At 39.3% G+C, this 24,857-nt stretch overlaps 2 protein-coding genes across 2 annotated transcripts; one reads left to right on the top strand and one right to left on the bottom strand.

Moving 5' to 3' along the window:
- Positions 1-4,981: 4,981 nt before the first annotated feature.
- On the bottom strand, positions 4,982-20,234 carry LOC132177120 (helicase and polymerase-containing protein TEBICHI-like). The gene is made up of 16 exons (XM_059589340.1): positions 20,205-20,234; positions 19,986-20,050; positions 19,281-19,386; positions 18,975-19,175; positions 18,580-18,756; positions 11,159-11,320; positions 10,836-11,075; positions 10,432-10,644; positions 9,818-10,168; positions 9,516-9,668; positions 8,714-8,848; positions 8,180-8,398; positions 7,907-8,024; positions 5,487-6,036; positions 5,286-5,352; positions 4,982-5,198 (listed from the first exon to the last, which is right to left on the bottom strand). The coding sequence occupies exons 1-16, from the start codon at positions 20,232-20,234 to the stop codon at positions 5,157-5,159; spliced, it is 2,829 nt and encodes a 942-aa protein (XP_059445323.1). The 3' UTR covers positions 4,982-5,156.
- Positions 20,235-24,022: 3,788 nt separating this feature from the next.
- LOC132177119 (uncharacterized) lies at positions 24,023-24,833 on the top strand (the record flags this gene model as incomplete). The annotated part of the gene is made up of 1 exon (XM_059589338.1): positions 24,023-24,833. A coding segment is annotated over exon 1 (811 nt), but the record flags the coding sequence as incomplete, so codon positions are not given.
- Between the last annotated feature and the right edge of the window lie 24 nt (positions 24,834-24,857).

Below are 24,857 nucleotides of genomic sequence, written 5' to 3'. Positions count from 1 at the left end.
CATTCAATAATCATGTAATTTTTTTTTGATAATTGAACATCATTCAACCTCAATAACGGATTTATTTCTAATAATTATGGCTTTTATGATATATTATGATATTCAACTTTGATTACATATCATTTCTGGCCAATATTATTTCTTAGCATTTGTTTACATTACAGTTGAATCAAATAATTACTTTTATGCTGGTGGTGTTGTTTCAAGTAAGTGCTGTCATTACATGGCAATGTTTAGACCAATATTGTGTTTTTTTTTTTTGGTAAGCTTGCGCCCTTTTGTCACTTTCACATTTATTTTGTTAGAATTTCAATCCTAGAGCCATACAGTGATCAACACTTTTTTTATGATTATGTTTTTGTAATAATTCTAGTGATGCTCACTTTCATTACAGGTAACAGCTAAATCCAAGTGTGTAGCTCGAGTGGTTGCAGCATTTCCATGGCAGCCTAAGGACTTCTGCTCTCCACTTGGGACTTACGGGATCAAGCTGACCCTAGAAGATCCAACTGTCAGAATCCATGCTCTTTTGTATGGTGAAGATGGGGTAAGACATTTCAGTAACTGACTTAATGTAATCTGATCTAAAATTTCCTTTTTCGATGTCCCTGTCATTTCGCCATCGTTGGTTGTTAAACTTCCTTGTGAAATGTCCCTATGTTTCTTATGTAAATAAGAACGTCTCTCTTGACTTTTTCACTTCCCATCCATTTGCCCTCGTAATTTTGCTTTAACATGTGATTTGTGTCTCTTTTAAACAAATTAAATAATTTCTTCCTCTTGCTTCTGCATTTCCTGCTTAGCAGGGTTGAGTTTCAGATTAAATTTAGAGGTTTTTTCAGGTCCATTTAACAACAGAGTTGTATTATTGATAAACGGTTGTTGTTTGGGCTACTGCTGACCACATTTTTCTCTTACTGTGCTTTTACAGAAGCCCATTCTTCCTATATATATATAAAATAAAATAAAAAAATCTGATACCTTAGTTTCTTCACATATAGAGCCCATAGATTGGAATGTACTATAATCTTAAAAACCAAATTACATCTAACGATAAGACACATACTAATAGACCATATATAACAAGACCACATGTTGCCAACTACTTTTAAGTGATTCTTATATTCAAAGTCTACTACATGGTAATCCTTATTCATATGCTTACCAAGTTGATTAGTGTTCAATAATGCATTAAAATCAACGAGTTTCATATGCTACTTTCTTTCATCTATGCTGCTTTTGCATTGTTGGATTCTATTTGATTTGTGTCGTCTTCATCAATGATAGGAGAAATTTATTTTTTGATGGTTATCCCCTTGCTGATGTATTGAAACGGAAGCTAAACAAATTACTTGGGCTACCTTTGAGCGATGATGGTAAGGAGATAAAAAATGCTCCAAGAACTCCACCATGGGCACAGTTGTGCCTTAAATCATGCTTGAGGAAGTAGGCAATATCGAATCTTTGGCACCAAGCTGGAGTAAGCAGTACAAGCATGCAGATCTTGTTTGTTGCCGAGAAATTTGAGAAAATTGTTATGTTTGTTGCCGAGAAATTTGGGAAAATTGTTATTTTAACTATGCATGTGTGTTTTAATTTTTCTTCTTCAATAAGGATTGTGTTTTTCCTTTCCAAATTTGTTTTCCTCTTCCAATTTTGTTTGCTTTTCTTTTTCCTTTTCCATATTCTTTCTTCAATTCTAATTTCTAAGCGCATTCCCAGCAAACTCCTTGCTAAGTTTAGGAAATATATCCAAAAAATCGTAAAAAACATCTCATAGCAGACTTCCTAAATGAACCCTAAACATTAGAATTGCTACAGTCCACTATTGTAATCCTTATGATTATTAAAAAAAAAAAATGATTCTCTCTCCTCTCTTCTCTCATGAGTCATGTCTCACAGTTCTCTCTTATCTCTTCTCTTATATATATAATATAATTAAAAATAAATAAATATTTTAATGATATTAGGGATGATTAAGGAGAGTTATTGGGTGTATTTTGACATAAGAAGCAAAAAATAGTTTTGATCCTTAAATGTAAAGAAAATGACAATGAAGCTATTAGAAATGCTCTAAGTAGCACGCATGGCTTGGCTCATTTAAAGGCTTGACTCATTTTAAAGATAAAATTTTGTCTTTTTGCAATTCCTCTTCACGCATATAGGCTCATCTTTTCTCTTGACTTGGTCTTTCTTGGTTTGTTACTCATGGGCCCATATATATGACTCCTTTTTATTCGCTTCTTTCTTTCTCAATTCTTTCTTACTCTTGGTGTACAAATTTTAAGGAAGCGAAATATCTTTTTTAAAAAAGGCAGTTCGGCATTTGTATTCCTTTCATAGCCATCAACGCAAAACACTAATCTTCACAACCCATCTAAACATAATTATATACTAAGGTTTCAATTAATTGCTTCCCATGAAATCCATTTTCAAGACTAGATGATGTTTATACCAAAATTGACGGCAAATATAACTTTGGCTCATATATTCTATAGTTACATGGGGGTTTAAGTTTTCTAAGTTCATAAACAAAACTTTTGACATTTTTTTTTTTTTTTGTAAGTAAAATAATAACTTATAATTGGTGAAAACTCTTAATTGAAAAAATAATGTACAACATATGGGTATGTGTGAGAGGTACCCATTTACTGGTATTACAACATGCAATAACATTTCACATGCACAATGTTTTCATAAAGGTACCATTAGCTTAATTGCAAAAGTCATAAGCCTTAAAACAATTTAGCCTTATCCCAACTATTTACAGTTGGCTACTACAATTCCAACTTACAAAGAATGGCAAAACAATCCTAATTCACCCTTCCAGCCTACTTAACCCTATATTCTTCCTCTGATCTACAAGTTTCACCATCTTCATTCTAAACAATATAGAATGACTATCGTATGGGCCAAATACTTGTGTGATGTATACTGATTGGTTTTTCACCCTGGTGTAGCTATGAACTTCCATATTCACACCCTCTGATTAATGACTTTTGCTTCATTTACAGTTGGATAAATGAGAACCTGATGATCCTTGCTCATACCTCTTAGCAATATGGACACCAGGTAAGCACACAACATTTAGACCTGCTATAACAAACTCTTTGCACATTCTTTAGACCTATGTTCTACATCTATATTATATTACTTTTAAAACATAGCCAATAGGCAATAACATAAGACCATGCTTGCTTCAGTGATAAGCATTTCCACTAAATGCATTAATGTTTACCTCAGGTGAGACAGCAAATTCCATCCAACCACCTGAAAAGTGGTGTAGCTCCCAAGAAAATGGCAAATTATGTGACAAGAAGGATTTTTTCTCATGCAACAGCATAAAGGAAACAAGTTCCCATATGGTCCGAGGGACACTTTTGGTGAGGACATTACTATATATCAAACATATTATGAAAACCAAAACCAAAAGTATATCCATTAATGAATTAATTACAACAATAAAAATAATAATAGCAGCAAAAACAAACTAATACTACCATATATATAGAAACAAAGAAAATCAAAAGCCAACTGATATTTAAAGCAAATCATGGACAGATACCATGTCGAACAGCAATGAAGGGGAGCTTTCCACGCAATGGCACCTACTTTCAAGTTAACGAGGTCAAACACACCCCCAATTAATACTCAGATCATTTTTAAGCCGTATGCATCCATTTCAGGTGGTACTATTATGAGTATTCTTTTTATGCAGGTGTTCAAGTCTTCACCCGATTGATGTTCCTAGAGATTGAATATGGAACCTGCCAAGGCGAACTGTGTACTTTGGAACTTCCATACCAACAATTTTTAAAGGTAAAGATTATAATGGTTTCAAAAAGTAATATTGGTCAACAAATTTCACAAAAAAAATATTCTTCTCGTCTACTAGGTTTGGCAACGGAAGGTATTGAACACTGCTTTTGGTGGGGTAAGTAAGCTAATTCAACCTGATTTTAATGTCATTCAATTGCCTTAATTTGATCGTATATCATTTTGTTGCTCTAATTACGTGTAAATATATCAGAACCTTTTGAGACTCACCTGAGGCCTACTTCATTTCTAAGGACATTAAGAACATTTGCATAACCCCTATCTATATGACTACCACCAATTGAGCTGCAATCATTGGCTATCACTCGCACCAAATTGTGCAAATAGTTAAATGATGAAAATGACAGCAAACTTATACGTAGATGATATCAATGTATCAAACAGCCTGCATGAAAACGCGTCAAAGGCATAGGTTTACTACACATCCCCACCCCAATAAATATAAGGTAAAAGACAAGGCCCCAAGCACCTAAGACTTCGGCCGCAGACAAAAGAAAAATCTCTTCGGTCATGCTATTGGACACAGCACATGTAGGAATATAGCCATTTTCACCTTCCCTGCTTTAGAAAATGCTAGACATCTGAGTAGCAATATGCTCTTCTAATGAGCAAAGTGCTGCTTGCTTGGTAACAGGCACCACCACACATCACAAAAGCAAATTTGATGAAAACTCACTAAACTTGGGCCCTATTAAAGCTAACATATCTTAAGAGATAACTTCGGTCACATTAGGTAAGATATGATAATTTGACCAGCCGTATTCCCGATGCAAAGACGAGAAAAGTTGATAAAAATAAAAACACATTGTGTAAAAGGCTATTAAGAGACAAAAATGCTTTAACAATACCTGATCAAGTATCGGGCCATCTCATCAATTTGATTTGCCATGTGTCATGATACATCAACACACATACATTTCATTCATGGGAACAAGTTATACAAATAATGTACACATCCCAAGCCCTACATAATTTATGTTCCATCCACATCCCTAACTTTGTATAACCTAGCTAAAGCGTAGACATAGAGGATCCAGATCTTCAATAATTAGCTGTCCAAATTGCTAACAATTTGAGAAAGCTGCTTAGAATCTTTATCTAGACAGAGAAGTACAAAAAAAAAAAAAAAAAAGGTGCAAGAGATTACCTCCCTAAAGCAAAATGCAAAAAGTAACACTGCCAAGTGGGGGAATTCCTGGATGTTGTATAATCCATGTTTGGGTATTAACATGGAGGGTTAAGGGATGAACCAAAAAAACTTCCAATATATATACAGCTTTGGAGCAAAATACAAAAAAGGTGCAGGCTGTTTTGAGGTGTCAGTTCCGTGACATGTTTCTCCACTTGTCCTTTAGATCAACCTGGACAAAGTAACCTCCCACTTGTATATTGGGTGCAAAGATTACAAAGCAAAACTAAAGCATTGTAAATGAGTAAAATAAATTTACCTCCGTCCTCTCTTCAAAAATATCACGGTAGGAATTCAAGATAAGCTTCCAATTTCCTTTACCATACCTTCATTAGGAAATAAGACAAAAGAGAATGAGAAAGTTTACATACTTGTTAAATCTTAAACCAATTAGATGTCCGACAATCTTTAAAAACAAATTCTAGTAATGAGTTTTCTCAAGATCAGAGCAAGCACTTACTCCTGCACAGCAGTCCTCAAACTGTCTTCCTCCAATGAACTCCATCTCTTTGTCTGTCGCCTTCTGGCGAACTTTGTAACCTCGTGCTTCTTCGAGGGAGAAACAAGCTTTCTCTTTGGCCTGGGTAGGTGAAGTCTACTTGCATCCTTGTTCATTCCTTCAGGTGAGTCATCTATTGGGCCTTTCGCACAAGCACTTTCCTTATTGCCAACACACAAATTTTGCCTGTTGTGTGGTTCCTGCACTCCACGATCAAGATACTCAATTCCGTCACCAGGTCTTTGTAACTGAATAGCGCAAGTCATATCTGCACTTTTGGCATTAGCAACAGTAGCATGCAGCTCAGCACTACTGGTTACAGTAGCATTCATATCTTCTGTGACAGTTGAAAGTATGGGTTGAGAAAAGTGTGGAAAATCGAATCCAAGTGATTTAAAAGCTGAGAAGGCAACAATCCTTGCTTCTTCAGCTTTATCGAGAACAATTTTGCGTGCACCACTCTTTATCTTCTTGGCCTCTCCAAGTTGTACGCGTGTTTGTGCTGAACCTTCTAACAGTTATATTGCCCACTTGTCAGTATTAAAAGATATGAAAAACCAGTAATAAATGCATTATAATTTTCAACCGAAGATCAATTACATGAGAACAAACTTAACTGGAAGCAGGAAATGAAGGATAACAGCATGCAGTCTCATAAAGCATAAAATCTACCATCACTAATAACCCATGCATTACAAAAGGCATCTACTTGAAAAAATTTAATTATACTGGGAACAGAAACAACTATAGTACATACAGCTGTGGAGCCAAAAACACACACAGCATTTATGGCTATGTTTGGAAACAGTTTCAAAAAGTCTTTTCTCTTTTCAAAACCAAAAACACACTTCTCTAAAAACATTTAACAAACAATTCACTTTTCAAAACACAAAACCCTTTTACAAAAACAAAACACCACACACTTTTTAGAAATCTCTTCACACCTTTTCATAAAAATATTTTGAGAAAACAAGTGCTCAATTTTTCAGGTGAATGGACTAACTTATTATTTCTAAATTATGAGAGAGAGAGGTGGTCACTTTGGAGGAGAGGGGTGGCTACTTGGTTGGGGCGGCATCCTCCATTGAGGGTGGCCACTCAGGCACTCTTATTTTTTATTTTTTTTATTATTTCATTTTTTTTTATATGTAAGAAGTCAACTCTATGCATGTTCATGTTTTCGCAAATGTTGACCTTGATAGGTTTTGTATTTGAATTGGCAAATCCTAGTGTCAGGTCAATTGGGATTTAATTGAATAGTAGTTGAGTTAGAGTTTAGTCCGATTCAAAATTGGGTTCAAACTTGCACACTATGAAGACACGCTCGAGCGTGCAAGTTTAGAGGTTACACCAGACAAAAACAGAAACTTTGCTCGACCATCGCGTGTCAGCCGCTCAAGCAAGTTTATGAAAATTTAATTCTTTTTAAATTGGATTCCCTATTTAATGACCATATTTTGCCCTACCCAAATAAACTGGTATTGCACAACTTTTGAGGTAAGGAGAGGTAATCTTGAAACAATAAAGAAAAACCTTATTTTCTTCTTGAACCTAAACTTTCATTCTTGCTTCTCTCCTTGTTCCCAAACCACAGTAAAATTTTAAATCCTCTTCTGATAGTTGGGGTTTGGCAAGTGAGTTCATCGGAGCTGGAGTTTCGAAGATTGAATGAGTTCGTTCATGGAAGGTCACTATAGAAGAAAGCTAATGTTTTGGAGCCACTTTGGAGCGGAGATCAAGTGTGTCGCTTGTGGGATTACATGCCTAGCTTTGAGTCTACAAAGGTTTTGTGCATACTTAAATAGGTTGTAAAACTTTTTTTATATAGGAATTTGTTGGTGGCTGACTGCTCCTGGAGTGTTTTTCTTTTGAAGAGTTCTTCAAAAATTCATCAACAAAAATCTTTGCGTACCATCTTTTTATTTATTACATTCCTTGGAGCCTCGAGAATGGTGTTCTTTGCGTGGACTTTAGCTTTAGAGAAAATCTGAATTTTGGATAATTAACGGAAAATGAACGTTATTGTGGTCTAGTGGTGCTGTTTGTGTAAGAAATGTGGGGAGTCTAAATCATCTACTCCTTCAAAGAAAGACTTAAAAGTGCAATAGCATCTAAAGACCATTGTCATGATAGAATACCAAGATTATACTTGCTTTCTACATGTGAAAAAGGCTGACAATAATCATGAAAGTAACGTTTTTTAGAGTTTTGATTAGCCTCTCTGACAGCTATGTTAAGCATTAATACCCAAAATCAAATACGGTTTATTGCCTAGAACATTCTTGGTTTGAAATTCAGGAGAGAACAAAGATATTCTCATGCATCACTTGTAATTATAAATATTAACCAAAGTCATATACGAAAAATCTCTGAAGAATCACCTTGTCCAGCCCATGAAGAAGATTCAAAAAGAGCTTTGCCAATTTCAGGAACGGAAGCTTCTGCAATTGCGAGAGGTGTACGCAAGCCAGCTTTGTAGAGTGCTCTTGCTCTAGAACCCTAAAGTCAAATGATAGAAACAGTCAATCCCTCACTACTTACAGAAAGCTCCAAAGGCCAAATAAAAGAAACAACCCATCCCAAATTATTACAGAAGCCACTGGTGAGGTTCTCCTCAAGACATCAACGGAAAGGCATTTCACTTATAGAAGTACCTTAACATATGGAATGGTAGTAAGTTCTACAATTTCTGCTCTCACTCCGAATGAAACGCGATTTTGGAATTTGGCAACTAAACCTTCGAGATCATGCCATCCAAGCCTTTCACAGAACACAGAAACCATAGATGCAAACCTTCCGGCCTTCTCTTGCAAGGCTTGAACCACTCCTCTAGCCACTTCAAAAGCTTCACAAACCTCAGCCACAGGAACTTCCTTCATCCCGGATTTGAGAAAATGTAAGCAAGGCAGGGAACCCAAAAAAAAAACACAAAAACAAAAACAAAAACAAATCATGTATGAACAAAGCCCCCATATAAAGAGGAACTGGAGTCATATCTAGGTGGCGAAACCAATAGATACGCAATCCATATAAAAGCTGGGAAGATAGACCAGAAGATAGGATTGCAAGTTACCCCAAGTCACAGTCACATTGAGGATATTCATTCCATAAAAAAGCATGCAAATATAATATTGTGGTTGGTTATGTACAAAGATTGAGGAAAATTAAGAAATATATTAGAAAGTCACCTGCACTAGTCTTGATAAGATGAGTGCAACATAGAAACGTTTACACACTCGAAGTGTTTGATCATTGCACATAGATGCTCCATATGCCTTCCTCATCAGAAACGATTCTACTACTCCAACTCGGTTGCCAACTGACTGCATTTTATGCATTAGGGAAAGGAAGGAAATTGATTCAAAATATTAAGATCCACACAGAACTGCATGCACATGATTATTAATTATAACTTTTGAATGAAAAAATGAAAACTATAGGTGGGGAATAAATCGCATTAAAATTTTGTAAAATTTATTGGTTCAATTTCAACATCAATGAGGTACAAACATGAACATATATTAATGAAGAAAGAAACCTACTTCATATTTATTTCTACCATTTGGTAAATCTATAACTGCTCCTACAAATATCAACAATTTGATAATGGGCCAAGAGAAATCCAATTAAAAAGATCAGAGTTTCAAACTCCTAATGGCATTCATGACGCCAATCGGCCCTTGAGGTCAGCTTTCTATAATGCTGAAAATGGAAGCATAAAACAAAATCATAATAGAACTCGAGCCTTGCCCCCAAGGGCTGCTAGGAAGCGTCCCTTCTCTCACAAAGCAATCAATGGAACTCCAAACAATCTCTAATAATATTCCAAAATATTAACCACAAAAGGTTGGTTCATAATGAAGTACTCATTCAGAATCGCAGAAGGCAGTATCCAATAAGAAGCAGAAGATCCAAAGATAAAGCAAGAAAGAGTGGTTAATAATGCTCATTTGGAATCACAAAAGCCACTAAAATACAAAGCAGAATTACCTGGTCAATAGCAGGTAAGTCCATGAACCTTTTTAAGTACAGTCGCCAATCTGGCTCAACATCAATGCTAATTGGTGTTACTAGGTAAACTAAATGCAAATCAGATGCAAGAACCAATCCTTCTCTTGCCCTTGAAAGATCATCCAAAACAATCTGGGAAACCAAACAAAAGTTCATAGTCAATCTCAACAAAAAATTGTTTTTCAACAACTCAAACCAAGATTGCTTACGTCTTACACAGTAAAACAATAGGTTAGGAAATTAAATATGTTATAATAAAAATAGAAGGTGCAATCTTTTACAAGTGATTCTTCTGGGCTGAGAGAACTGCCAAAAGCTGCACGTCCAAATGGTGTGATACTGTATAACTCAGTATCTTCATTCCATTCGAGAAATTTTCTGTGGCACAACCATTCAAGAGATTTCTGGGCTGATTTCTCCACATATTCAAATGGTTTGGTGGAATTCAAAAGAGTACACCTAACATATCGAAGAATATCTCGAGCTGTTTGGACAATTCCACAGGCCACAACATCTAAAATAGCATGAGTCATTCCATTAATATCTTCAGATAGACAAGAATGCAAAGGTGGACAGCTTTCATTAAGAAGGCCCATAATTCTATTGATCTCGTCCGGTTTGCAAGTTAATACCTGGTTAGGTTAAAATTATTAGGAAAAAAATCAACATAATAATATAATAGCAGTGACTTATAACCTCAATGAAATACACCAAACATAAAATATAAAAAACGAGAGAGAGAGAGAGAGAGATTTTATATATAATAGGAAATAAAGATAATAAAAAGCATTAATTTGACAATAAAAACTAAAAATAACATGATCAATCAGCAATCATCCCAGAAAACACGGATATAAGAGGTACTCCGACTAAAATTATAAAAAAATAAACGTACACTTTCCCCCTGTGTATCTATTCCAGTCCAACCAGCCCGACCAGCCATCTGTCTGTACCTTGTTCCATCAATAAAATCACAACCGATCCTGGGTTGTCGAAAAATAACCCTCCTAGCTGGCAGGTTAACCCCAGCGGCTAAGGTAGATGTAGCAGTTAAGACACGTAAAAGGCCCTTGCGATAGCAGGTTTCAACAATCTCTCTTTCCTCAACCTACAGAAAAAACAAATGAACAGCCAAACTTTTAGAAGTAAGGAAGTCTCATAAGTATCAACAGTCAATAAGTGAACAATAGAAAATACTTTAAGACAATCAAAAGATTAAGAAAGTAAGCAAGAACATACCACGGAAAAATGAAATAAATAACCCCAACAAGATAGATAAATAAAGAAATAAATAAATACCGTGAGGCCAGCATGGTGATAGGCAACACCAGAAGGCACAGTTTCTTCTAATATAGGATCCAGTCCAGCAGGACACCTTCGCAAGGCGTCAATAGCTGAAGTAATATCAACGAACTCACTTTCATCATTATGAACATTAACAGAAAATCTTTTGAGGAACTTTGAAACATGCTTTGCAGTTGATTCACATCCATTTCGGCTAGAGCAAAATATCAACACTGAATGACCCTCTTGAACAACCTGAAATACATTCCCTTGGCTTATAATTGTTCAAATTCAAGGATAATACCCAAAAACAGCCTTGCATCACAAGAGGTCCCTACCTCATTACATAGTTCGACAATATGATCTGGATCTTTACCACAAAGATCATATTGTTTAGGGATTGTTCTCACAATGTCCTTTTTTTTGTTATAAATAGTGTTACCAACTTTAATATATTCTTCTAATGGAACTGGTCGAAAATCTGTATGGTATAATGCTGCCTGCATGCAGAGTTGAGAAAAATAGATCTTAGGTTAAACAACCACACAAGAATGCTACGGCAACTATGTGGCAATGTTTAGCATCCTTCCCCAAGGCAAGATGTGAAAAGTAGATGCCACAATAATTTAATCACCATTAACTAGCAAGAACATTGATATAAATTGAAGGAAAAAATATTTCGACAGAAGTAAATGAACTATAGATGCAAGCTGGAAACTATCAAGATTAGCATGTTTCACAAAAGAGAGAGAGGCTCAAGACACATCTAGCCCTCGCCATTCACTAATATACATATAGGAACTAATACAATATTCAAGAATAAGGACACCTCACCAGAAGACAACTCACCACTTTTTAGAGAATAAGGACACTTGTCCCTTTTTTCTAATGCTCACCCTTGAGCAGTTACATCATATAAGCTCCATCTTGGAACATAAGAACTATTACTGATACAAAGACTTTGCAAATACAACTACAAGTTTGTCTTTATACTGCAATACCACCAAATTGGATGAAAAAAAAAAAAACCATGGAAACGGTCGAAAAACAAAATAAACAAGCTGAAATATCACCAAACTGGCCGAAAAAATAAACGGAACAGGCCACAACAACGCTGAACCGACCGAAATATCATCAAACTAGTTAAAAACAAGCTGAACCCGCCGAAACACAAGTTGAACTGACCAAGATATCACCAAACAGGCAGAAAACACAACAAAACTTGCTGGAAGACAGCTTGAACTGGCCGAAATCAAAAAACACCCCTAAAATAGACCAAAAATCAATAGAATCCGTCAAAACTCACCAGAAACCACCTAAACAGCACCAGAACCCACCAAGCTAGCTGAGTAGTAATTGGAAACCACCAAAATCAATCGAAATATCACAGGCAAACAATATCCAACTGAAACACTCTAGAAAACTCAAACACTCGCTGGAAAACACCAACATCAGTTGAAACTCGCACTGCAGGTAGTGTTGGTTACCGACCCTTCGGGGCAGAATTTGGTTGTTTCCAAATTCCAACTCGAGGGTTGTCGAAATTGGAAAACAGTTACACAAGATTTTTTGTGCGAAGTTGGAAATCTCGTGTCAACTCGGAATTGAGTTTACATTAGAATCCACATTCGACACCCACAAGAACATCTCCTTCAGCACCCTCAACACCTCCTATAACGCCCCCAATAATTATACCTATTATAATCATCTGGAGCGCCACTATTATACTTTGTCACTCTACATTGTTTGCATATGAGCGGGGCTAATCGTACACGCTACAGAATTTGTTGTAACTTTTTTTCGTCCCAAATTATAGCAACAAACACATTGTTGCACCAAAGTTCTATTACTCAAAATAATAACACAATTCATAACTTGTATAACCAATAAGCATTACATAGCAATTATAATGAATTAATTAAACATTACATATCATTTTGTTGACTTACAATTTCATTAACTTGAACTCCAAATCATTTTCTTCCCTATCCTGCTTTTTGGCACCATTTTCCTTTACTCTATAAATAACATTTCGAGGTGGGAGGATGAGTCAACGACTCAGTAAGCAGGTAAGCTGGTACTGGTGTGTAACTGTGTGAACATTTCATATAATAACCATAGTCATTTATACGTAAAAACAACATTTGCCAATTTCAATACAACATTTTCCAGAAATACTTCTTTCATAACAAATATCATTTTACTGATATCAAGAAAATCGCTTTGCTAAAAATCATTCCTTCCATAAAAGATTACACTTTACTGAAAAATTTTAATAAAAAATCATTTGACTAATCATTTCTTTCGGGAAAAATTTTCATAAACATCTTTCCATGAACATTTTTCATAAACATAGCTTTCATAGTCACCTTTTGGGAAACCTAAATTTCATAGACATACTTTCGAAAACATCATCATCATCAATTACTATATTGTATACATTCCTTTCATAAACTCCATCACTTCATCAATTGTTATTACTTATCTTTCCCTCTTTTTTTTTTTGAAAATATGCTTTAGCCCCCTAAACTTTCACTCATTTTGCAACTATGCCTTTTAACTTTAAAAAGTGACATTGAGAATTAAGGGGCTAATATGAAAAGGGCCACCCAAATTTTATTTTTATTTTTTAAATGATTATTTCTTAATAAATTTAATGGTATTTTGGGAAGAAAAATACAAAAGTATCTATTTCGACACACGGTGATAGTATGGGAAGCCCTAATGTCACTTTTTAAAAGTTTGGAGGTATAAGTGCAAAAAGAGTGATAGTTCAAAGGGCTAAAGTGTATCTTCCCTTTTTTTTATAACAAAGAACCTCTTCAAGGCAAGACCACTTCGTATACCCGCCCTTGTCGGATAAACCTCAGACCCGTGTAAAGCGCCTCCTCCACACGGATTGGGAAATGATCTGGCTTCGCCGACGGGCTAGCACCAAGAAATTATTTGCACCCAAGGGGATTTGAACCTTAGACTAATGGAAACACCACCAAAACCAAGGCCTTTAACACTTGAGCCAACCCCTTGAGATTATTATCATTCCAAATTATTTTTATAACATTTTACACAGAACGCATAGGCCTTTCCTTTCATTTCATTTCATTTATACATACTACTTAGAAACCTTATGTATAACATCATTTTCTATAATAACATGGCAAAATAATCATTTAAAGCATAGCATGCATTCATCTTGAAATCAACAATTGTAAACTCAATCAACGGCGTACTTTTCATGCACAAAACATTTCATCATTCATAATGCTAGAAGTGACCTGGTTTTCCTTTTAAAAAATGTTTCATCACATTGTGCATAAAATGCTCGACATTTATAAAAATTGTTAGTTTTAGTTTGGCCGTATTCAATGCAAAATGACTTGTGATAAGTTTGTTGTTTAAAACCATGGGGTTAAGGGAGCTAGCTTAAGTTGTTTTTTGTAACTCTCTGTCCTTTCTCTTGTTGAGTTGATATTCGTTCCACAATACACAACTGTTCTTGGTTTACATCGTGAAAGAGTCTATCGAAGGGTCGGTGAGGAAATGCACTCCATGAAAATGGTCGGCTGGGAAACAAGCAAGTGAGATTGTTGTTCTTACAGAGCCTGGAGCTTCTAAAGGGTTGTAAGTATTTTCTACTGTCTGTAATCTAAATCTTCGTATAGTGATTTCCTAGATTTGGCTACCCTAGAGTGTTTTTCCATTTTATGATTGGTTCAAAAGGTTTTCCACTTCATCAAGAAGTTTTGGTGTTGTGGTTGTAATGTCTTAATTTCCGCTGTGCATGATTATTTCTGTGTTTGCATTATCTGTCTTGTTCATTTGGTGGTTGGAGGTAAAAACACCCTTGAATTCTTTCAAAAATGCTACCACAAACATAGCTTGCTTACCTCGAGCACTTACAATTTTATCTTGCTTAGATGTCGTCCACCACTTGGGTTCCAATGCCTACAAACATTATGGAATTTCCTTTATTAGCATGACTTAGATAAGATTAGAAACAACCTGTGAAGAAGGAATCCGCGAACAAACCCTGAATAAGATTACATCACAACAAGTGCCTTTTTGCTTTTGCCCCGGCTAGAGGCACGACTCCTCGCATTGAAGTTGATCGAGCACCCTAAGTTCTTCAACTCCCTACTAGCTTGGGAGTGGGAGGAGTGGGATCTGTCACCTCATGATTCTAACCCTTATCCACTTGAGCCAAGAGATTCAAAAATCCCATCGTGTTCCCCTCAAAAGAGATCCCCATGGCTTGAAGAAACAATGATGCCGCAGGAGAGAAAATAGCTCCTACAAAATAACCTCCACTCGAAGGACCTCCCATAGCTCCTACAAAATCACCTCCACTCGAAGAACCTCCCACCTAAAAGGAAGAAGACAAACTCCAAGGCAAGTCCAGCAAAAGCCTAGTCGGGGGGGCCAAAGTCTAGCGGCTTCTCACCCAAAACCCCTCTCTTTGAAGATTCACCCCCTCGCACACAAGAGAAGACTGACTCATCTCTCCAAAGACGAGACCCAATTCCACCATAGGGTTGGGCAACCAAGGGTCTCTGGATCACACCAGAAGAGCTCGGGAGAAGAAAACCTCGCCGAAGTAAACTAGTTGGAGTGGACCGGACTACAATCCCGACCAACGGCTGAGAGAGAGCACCCAAAGACTTTCTAACCGCTCCTCGCCCTCTAATTTCCTTCGCTCTTTCGTAATATCTCGGACTGACGTGGAAACCAATGGGGGGATAGGAGTCCCACTTTTTGACATCACAGGAAAAGACAAGCGAAGCCTTTCCCCCAATGCAGGCGCCCCTGAAGAAGAGGCAACTACAGGAATCCCATCAACAAAGAAAGACGGCGAGCGAGCAAAAACCTCCAACGAACTCTGCAAGCTGAAAGGGAGAGAGAAAACGCTTTCTCTGAAGGAGTCGGAGCAGCAAATAACAGGCTCCCAAACAGCAACCCAAAACGTCCAGCAACCGAAAAAGGACTCACATACCCCAAAGAACTAGACTGGACTAGAACTTGCACGGAGAAAGGTGGCAAAGAGACCTCCTGCGAAGAGCACTACTCCGAAGACCCAAGACCAAACGCCGAAGCCTAAGGATAAGTCTTGGAATTGGGCTCAACAGAGGGCATCCTATTAACCCTGACCCGTGTCCGCAGAACCAATCCCAAAGACCTTGCTGACTTGCTTGGGCTTAACAGAGGGCATCCTATTAACCCTAAAACCTTTGAGCTTCATACCCAACCCGACAGGATGACCTAGCCAGCCTTTGACCCGGTCTAGCTCAGAACGGAAGCGCCCTAGAAGCTTCTTTAGCCAGTGAATGATGAAGAAACGTTTTGTCTCCTCCTTCACTATGACGATGGTGACTACCGCTGACGAACTAGGGCAACCAAACTCCGGCTCAAAGCAATTCACTAAGTTCTCAACTCCTCGCCCCCATTCGCCAGCTTGGAACAAACCGCCACTGGGAGCAGATCGAGAGGACTCACGGACAATGGTTTCAACCCACCAGACGCCGAGGATAGCACTGCCGCATGGGAGCGACCGGACGAAGGAACACCCTCCTTCTACTTCCCCACCAGAAACATCTTAGAATCCAGCGGTCAATCCTTTGTTTCTAAAAACGCCAACATCTGCTGCCACCCACGAAACGACACCAACCCCATCCTTCATAGCCCTCAGGGATCCAAATAACCCCTTACCGGCCTCCCTCTCCTAAAAAACTTTCTACGATATCTTAAAGTAGAAAGCCAAAAACCTTCATTTTGAGAGTGTGACCCATCACGGCCTTTGCTCTAGTTCTTAAATTATTCATTGTTCATTGTCTTTTAGCCATTGCCTCAATCAAACACTGGCCACTTCCTAAAAATTAATATTTATTGTTTGAACCATATCTTGACAGAAGAAGTGATAACCAAATTGCTTTACATATTGTGTCTAACCCAATTTTTCATTACAGGACCAAGCATATTGAGGTTAATTGTCATTTTATTTGAGATAAGATACTCAGTCAATGGAGATATATCTACACCATTCGTGAAGTCTGAAGACCGATTAGCTAACATGTTTACAAAATTTGTGATGAAATCAATTAGAGCAGGTTGTTAGAAGAGATTAAAGAATATGTTAGTGGTAGGGTTTTGTTACAAGGGTATTTTGGTCATTGTATTAAATTTTCTAAAAGATATAATAAATAGGTGAGAGAGAGGCTATAAGTTTAAGCTAGCAGCCTCTTTCTCTCTAGAATTTTTCATGCAAGTTCTTCAACAACTCCACACGAACTAGTGAATTTGGAATTTCCTAAAATCACATATAAAGTTCAATCTCACCTAATAAGGAACCATTGTAGGACTTAACACTCATGAATACTTTTATAATCGACACACTTTATGTGCGCTATTCACCTTGCCAATGTAGGCCTAGGGTGCTACATAGATTCACTCTCTATCTTTCTCGATCTCTCTCTCTTGTCGTGAACGAAAGGAAATCGAAAGGGGATTGGGTTCAAGCATGTTAGCTGGACAGGCTCTCCTTCTTTTGGCTGCCTCTGTTGCTTTCTCAGTGTTTATATCGCCTGAAGCAAAGAGAACAGAGGACATGTTTCGAGTGAGGCAAAAAGAAAACAGAGGGGGAGTTGCATCTTGTGGAGGAAAAAGAGCATAATGAATTTAAAACAAGTCTCATCCCCCTTCTTTTACAAAACAAACATGTGAGCTTTCCCCCTTTAAGAACTAACCACCGCCTCTCTTCCAACTAAACGAGTTTAAGCTCATCACATTTTTTCTTCTGCTGATTTATTTATTTGTCTTATTATGTACTTTTTCTTCTATTTTTAATTAGTTTCACTAATTTATTTATTGTTCTTATTACTTTTTTTTTTTTTTTCCTTAGACAGGGTGTTACACCTCCACCCGCATCACCTTGGCCTCTACACTCTCTGCCCACAGATGCACTCTCTTCAACATCCCCGCATACATCGATAACCTCCTCTCTTCGACGGGTTTACGTTTGACCAACCTTACAATGGAGTTCACTGAGGGGTTTACAGAGGTGAATTGATGCGAGGTTTGTCGGAGAGGCGATAAATGGAATCTTAGCAAACAGCCATGGATCGCCAATGACCATGGATCCTCGACACAAAAGGAAGTGGTAGATCTACGCCAAAGGAAGCGAGGCAACAAGAAGAAGATCGGCACAAAGGGCTCAACCAACGCCAGAAGCAACGGGTTTTTTTCTTAAGCTCTAGCCATAGCCTTTCCAGTTTCTAGCCATCATCGATTGCTCATGAAACCCCTTAATGGAGGCCATCGTACGGTCCAGAACTCCCAATGGACGCTGGTTGAAAATTTGGAAAAGCCCCCTTCATCAGAGTCCATCCTGGAGAGATCAATGGTGGGAATGAGATGGGACCCGGGTCGTGAATCGGATTTGAGGTCGGAGAGGGTCTTGGGGAGGTGAACGACAGAGCGGGGGATAGTGGATATCGAAGTCGACCTTTGGAGATGAGTGGCTTCATCACTTCTCATCCAAATATGATCTGTAACAGGGCAATGCTTCGAAGAGCTTCAGCCCAACCACCATTGAACAATGCTCCAACACCAACAAATAGCTCAAGGACCAAGAAGGTAGCTACAGTGGAACGAGAATTTTCTTGAACAAAGAAGAAGAAACGTGGGAGGGGAGAGCTCATGGGCCACTAGCAGATCTTTACATTAAAGTGAACGACAATAATGACTAATGGTTTATAGTTCCACTTACTTGAAGCCAATTAGCAACTGCTGCCACATTTGGCACGGTAGCACCCATTCCAACAATTTGCAGACCATGAGCAGGGTCAGCCTTACCATTGCTTGACTCTAAATTGCCTTCACCAGCTGCATAGCGAAGCTTTGTCAAGATAAGTTCCAAAAGATAACCCCTTCTGGGATCACCAACCTGTTAATGAATATAAGCATGAGAACGTACCATGTAACTCAATCAAAGAGCAAAACCCTAAAGCCTAAAACAAAAAGACTAAACGGAAAGGCCTTTGGAAGATAAAATAAAGTACAAATAAAAAAATAATAATAATAAAGTAAAACATGCAACAGATCTTTAAAAAAAAAAAAAAAATTGTTATTTAAAAACCCCACCACAAGCTCTGACTAAAATACCAGGTGTAGTTCATCTGTCACAATAATTCCAATTTCAAAGAGGCGACCCTCTTCAAGCAATCTGTTTATCAAAGAGTTTGCCTTCTCTATTGTGCAAACTACGACAGAAGCATCCTTAGAAAGTGTTCTACCACCTTGGTTACCATAATAACTAAAAACATGTTTTCCAAGTGGTTCAAGAAGAACCTCCAGATGTTCTGCCTGCACCCATTAGGACAGAGACAAGAAATGCATATAAATTAAGGAAACTGTAATTAATATCTGCTTGATTCAATTTCAATTAAAAAAAAAAAAATGGTGGAGCACCTTTTCTGTACAGATTGATACATAAGGAAGCACAAGTAGTGCTACTTTTCCAGCTGATATGACCCGCCGCAACATTAAAATTTCAGCGACAAGACTTTTCCCAGCACTGTTGCAGAGGAAGCAATTTTAAACAACACATACATCCTCAGTATACCAAATATAAAAATCTAAAATAAAAACAAATACACAAAAAGAAAAACAAAAGCTTGTAATAAAACATAAATTTCTGGTAGATATGGATTAAAACTGCCAACAATACAAGGTTAAAAAAAAATTTAAACAAAAAACTAGCAATCGGAAGTGAAAAGTATATTTGAATCAAAAACAAAGTTGTAATTATAACATAAACAAAATTAACATAAACACACTCAAATTCATTAAGAAATAACCAGGTATATGTTAACGAAATAAAAATAATGACTAGAAGCTTTAAATTGCTCATTGGCCTAATCAAGAACATAGCAAAGAGAGAATCACCAATGATGTCTACATAAAAACTTTCTTAGCTAGCTGTGATTTCTCAATATCTAATTGTGTGGACCATACAAGGAGTTGCATCTATATTGATTTATTCACATAGGTTTGAAGAACTATAAGTAGAAGAAAAAGAATTTAAAAAAGAAAAAAAAAAAGGTAACCACAATGACTAAGAGAGGATTGTATGACACGAAATTTAAGATGAATTCCAAATACAAGGGAAAATACCTTGTAGATGCACAATATACTAGATTTCTTCTCTGTAAAACACCATCCATCTGAAGGCACTCAACCTGAAAAATGGAAAAGTATGTAGGTTATACTTTAAACCTAGGAAGCAGGGATACAGGTACCTAATTTTAATCCCATATGATACATATGCAACAGTACAATCAATACTGAAAAGAAAAGGCTATATAAACCGAGGATGCTGCAAATATGAAATACATAGACCATGTTCTTGGAGAGGAACACCATCTTGAGGTCTTGGCTACTCCTTCTAGACGTGGTACGAAAGATAATAGGGAGCTAAGAAAATTTGGAATGCTCCATGAACTTTGATGCAAGAGGTGATTGATCAAGCCGTGGTAAAGGCAAGAGGGTTCATTCAGCGTTATGTTGAAGCCTAGGTTGCACTCCTAGTTCGTGAGAGGGTTGATTGAGGGGAAGAATAGTGCTTTACACAGTGTGCAGTTTATGGGGGTGTTCCTGTAGTTTTGTTGTAGTTTTTTCCTTATGGGCTTTTGTGGGTTTCTTTGACTGGGTTTTCCTTATTCTTTTTGCTTTTTCTTTCTCCTTTTGTATACTTCTTGTGCACTTAGGGTGCCTAACACTTTTAATGATATTTGTGATTATTTATCAAGAAGAAAAAGAAATGCATGACCCTCACAGCTTTGGTTTCTATTTTCAAGTCAAAGACATTACCAAACAACCAAAAACACAAAATGCTCATCAAAACATAAAACTTTTTTTCACTTTTATGTCACATCATAACACTTTTCAAACCAGAAACAAAAAATACCCCCAAAACACATTAACAAACATACCCATAAACTCTGTCTCAATTTATATGCGCTAGTTTGAAATAGTATGACTTTTTTTTTTTTTAAAGTATAAAGGGTAAGGGGTGCAACCAAAGATTGAAATATCTACCTAAGTGTAACCATAATAGTATTTTACCCGCTGAAGCGCCAATTAGAATGGGCCTATACAGGCCCGTAAACAGGAAATTCATAGGCGATCCCTCAAGATGGTTTGAGTCATAACCTGACCTCGCTTAGTGGTAAAATACAAATTGAAAAAGTAAGAATTTCCACTTATAGAAAATGGGCATTTTTTTTGGTACATTCCAAAAAGGAAAGCACAGTATGTAAACCGGGACAAAAGGAGCAGATCTATAGGTGCAACTTATAAAAGTTTAACCACACAAGCATTTGTAAGTCAAACGCTAGTGTGAACCTAGGTCATAAATCCTTCCTATGTTTTTACATACAATTGCAACACCTATTTTAATATAAGAGTGGTAATTAATGTATAATAACATTAAAGGTGAATCTAATAGCATTTCAGTCCTGTATTTTTTTCTAGCTCTAATATCATGCACTCTTTTCTCTCTTCTCTCTCATCCACCCACGCCTGAGGGCAGGCGTGTGGGTGGCGCGTGTGACCTGTTTGGGTGTCTAGCTTGCTAGCTGTTTGGTTAGTGTCATGGCTGAATCGAGGAAGTGGTCAGTGGAGTCCAAGAAGTTTGAGTTACTGGTGAAAAGCGCAGGGGTGAGGATTTTTGAAAGAAGCAATAGGATACAAAAAACCATTTTCTTGAAGAAGGATGAGCTGATGTGGTTGGGGCGCATTGTGAAGGACTTGGTGGCAGTGGAAACCACAGAGGTTTTTTGGGACCAATCCAGAGCAGGGTTTCCTCGGATTATTGCGCAAAAATGCTCCAACAGGAATGGACGTTTTCTGACGGTAGAAGAATATGATGGAAGGCAAAGAAGAGGATCGATTATTATACCAGAAGGGCGAGCTGGTCAAGGTTGGGAACGATTCATCTCGGAGGTGAGTTTGGCTAAGTCTGCAATGTGCGAAGTCAGGGAGGCCACGATGGATAAGAAGAAGGTTGAGGGGGTGGGAAGGAGGAGTTTCGCGGAAGTGCTGGGGTCGTCGTTGCAACCGGCAGACGACTGTTCTGATGCTTATTCCGAGCTGGTAGCCAAGGCTGCTGCAGAGAAGAATAAACAATACCCTGCTCCCATGGTTCAGGTGGTGGATTCATACAAGGAGAGGTTTCAGGTGAGGAATGATGGCGGTTGCATGGAGGAATCGAAGAGGAACCATTCCTCTGGCCAGGAAGGAATGTGCAACCTGAAGGCAGGGGGGTCTCGGGGTGTTGTTAATAGGTTGCCGGCGAGTAGAAATCAGTTTCCGGCGAGTAGGTTGAATGCCTTGGCAATGATGACAGCTTCGGAAGTTGGAGATGATCACGTGAAGGGATGGGAGGGGGTAGGTAGGCTCGAAGCGCAGGCCTGGTTTCGTGTAAAATCTGAACTCATTAATGCGAAAGAGTCGTTGAACAGGTTGAGGGGAGAGATCGACGTGGGTCTAGAAAGGTTTGATTTTTTAATAAAAAATTTGGAGGAAGGGAGTGGGCATACAAGGGCTGGCGGGATGTGCGTGTGCGGTATGGCAGGAGGGGGCTCTCTCAAGCAAGGGATGGCCCAGCCCAAGAAGATTAACTTGGAGGTTGGGGAGTTGGAGGGGGTGGATGGGTCTAAGGGGAAAGAACAATGGCCCAAGAGAAAGTTTAAGGGAAAGAAGAAGGTGGTGGCTGTGTATAGGCGCAGGAAGATGGGCCTGAGCGTTGGTCAGTCCAGCCCAAGTAAGTCTGGTCCAGAAGGGGCAAGACCCAAGGGAGCGCCGGAGGTGTGTTACACGATCGGCGTGCAGGAGGGATGCCGAAGCTCTCCGGCAGGTGACCCAGGTGCGTCGTCGTCGGCAGCAGGAGGGACGCGGTCAGAGGAGAGACCGCCGGCTACAGTGGACAGTCCTGGTGATAGTCCCGGTGAGATTCCGGGTGGCAGAGAAGCGGCGAGTCTGGCCGGAAGTAGCTGCTGCACGCCGGCGAGAGTGATTCTGTGCCAGACAGAGCCGGAGAGGCTGTCGGAGGGTGTCGCCGGCGAGTCAGAGATGGCCGGCGAGTGCTTCGGTGCTCCGGCGGTCGTGATTTCGAATAAAGGGGAGTCTCGGTCGAGCCAGACAAGGCCGGAGGGGCCATGCTTGGTCGCTGCCGGCGAGGTAGTTGAGTGGGCCGAGTCTGGGGAGCCTTCTGGAGCTGTTGGTGATAGTCCCGGTGAGATTCTGGGTGGCAGAGAAGCGGCGAGTCTGGCCGGAAGGAGCTGTTGCACGCCGGCGAGAGTGCTTCTGGGCCAGACAGAGCCGGAGAGGCTGTCGGAGGTTGTCGCCGGCGAGTCAGAGTTGGCCGGCGAGTGCTTCAGTGCTCCGATGGTCGTGATTTCGGACAAGGAGGAGTCTCGGTCGAGCCAGACAAGGCCGGAGGGGCCAGGTTTGGTCGCTGCCGGCGAGGTAGTTGAGTGGGCCGAGTCTGGGGAGACTTTTGGAGCTGCTGGAGTACTGGGGATGGTGGTTGTGGGCGGGGGGGAGACTGTGTTGCACCAGAAGTGGCCGATGATGAATGGTACAGTAGGTGAGGGCAGTGAGGTGGTTCCTTGGTGTGGCGGTCAGGATAGTGGGGGAATGGGTCAAGAGCAGGAACTTAGGATTTCTGGTGGGCTGCATATTTGGGATGTTGATCCTTCAATTATTGGAGTCCGGTGCTCAGGCTTGGTGGAGTCTAGAGAGGCTGGGCAGGAGGTGGTAGCTAAGAGTTGTGGGGGTGAAGTCATTGTTAATGATAGGAGTAAGGAAGACGGGAGGGCAGAGGTGTGTGGAACGGAGGGGCCTTCGCCTTTGAACAGCTATGGTCCTAATTCAGGGGATGCAGCAGGTTTTTCAGATTGGGTTATCCAGTGTGCCAATGAGATATATCCGATCTTGGGGATTTCGTTCGCCGGTCATAAGCTGCAGTTGTTAGCTTTGTTAAACTCTCTAGAAGAGGAGCGCCGAAATAATGGGATGGTATCTACTTCTAGTAGCGGCACTAAGGGTAAAAGAGAGATAAGAAATTTGGAGTGTTCGGTGAACTATGATGCCAGAAGTGGGAGCTCGATTCGGGGAAGCAGGAAAGGGAGGGGGAATGTAGCTGTGTTATGAAGATAAACATTATCTCTTGGAATGTAAGAGGGTTGAATAAGAGGGATAAGCGCTTGAGGGTGAGTAATTTACTTAGGGATTGGAATGCAGATGTTGTGTGTCTGCAAGAAACCAAGATTCAAGATATGTCTAGAAGCATTGTTCGCAGTTTATGGAGGCGGAATCATGTGGATTGGTGCTGTTTGGATTCTAATGGGGCCTCGGGAGGTATTTTAATCATGTGGGATACAAGGGTGGTGGAGAAGATTGACGTCTGTATAGGGGATTTCACCCTGGCCTTGTCTTTCAGGAATGTGGCAAATCTCTCTGTGTGGGCTTTTGCAGGGGTGTATGGCCCGAATATTGATAGGGATAGAGGGCTCCTTTGGGATGAGTTGGCTGGCATTATTAGTTGGTGGAATTTGCCATGGTGTATTGGGGGAGATTTCAATGTTACACGTTTCCCTAGTGAAAGATCGGGTGGAGCTCGTCTGGATTCTGCTATGATGGGTTTCTCAGATTTTATTTCTGAACAAGGGCTTATGGACCTTCCCCTTGTAGGGGGTGTTTGTACTTGGTCGGTCTCTCAAGACCCTCCGCTATGGTCTAGGATTGATCGGTTTCTTGTTTCTCCAGAGTTGGAAGCCTGGTTTCCAGGGGTGAGGCAGAAAAGGCTCCCACGTCTTTGCTCGGATCATTTCCCAATTATGCTTGAGTTAGGGGAGATTTCCCAGGGGAAAAGGCCATTCAGGTTTGAGAATATGTGGCTTAAAGAGGAAGGGTTTGTTGCCTTAGTGAAACAATGGTGGGACTCCTACGAGTTCCAAGGTACACCGAGTTTTGTTCTTGCTA

This window comes from Corylus avellana, chromosome ca4 (genome assembly GCF_901000735.1).
Source record: "Corylus avellana chromosome ca4, CavTom2PMs-1.0".
Taxonomy (NCBI): domain Eukaryota; kingdom Viridiplantae; phylum Streptophyta; class Magnoliopsida; order Fagales; family Betulaceae; genus Corylus; species Corylus avellana.
This window is presented reverse-complemented; position numbering and strand designations above follow the sequence as displayed.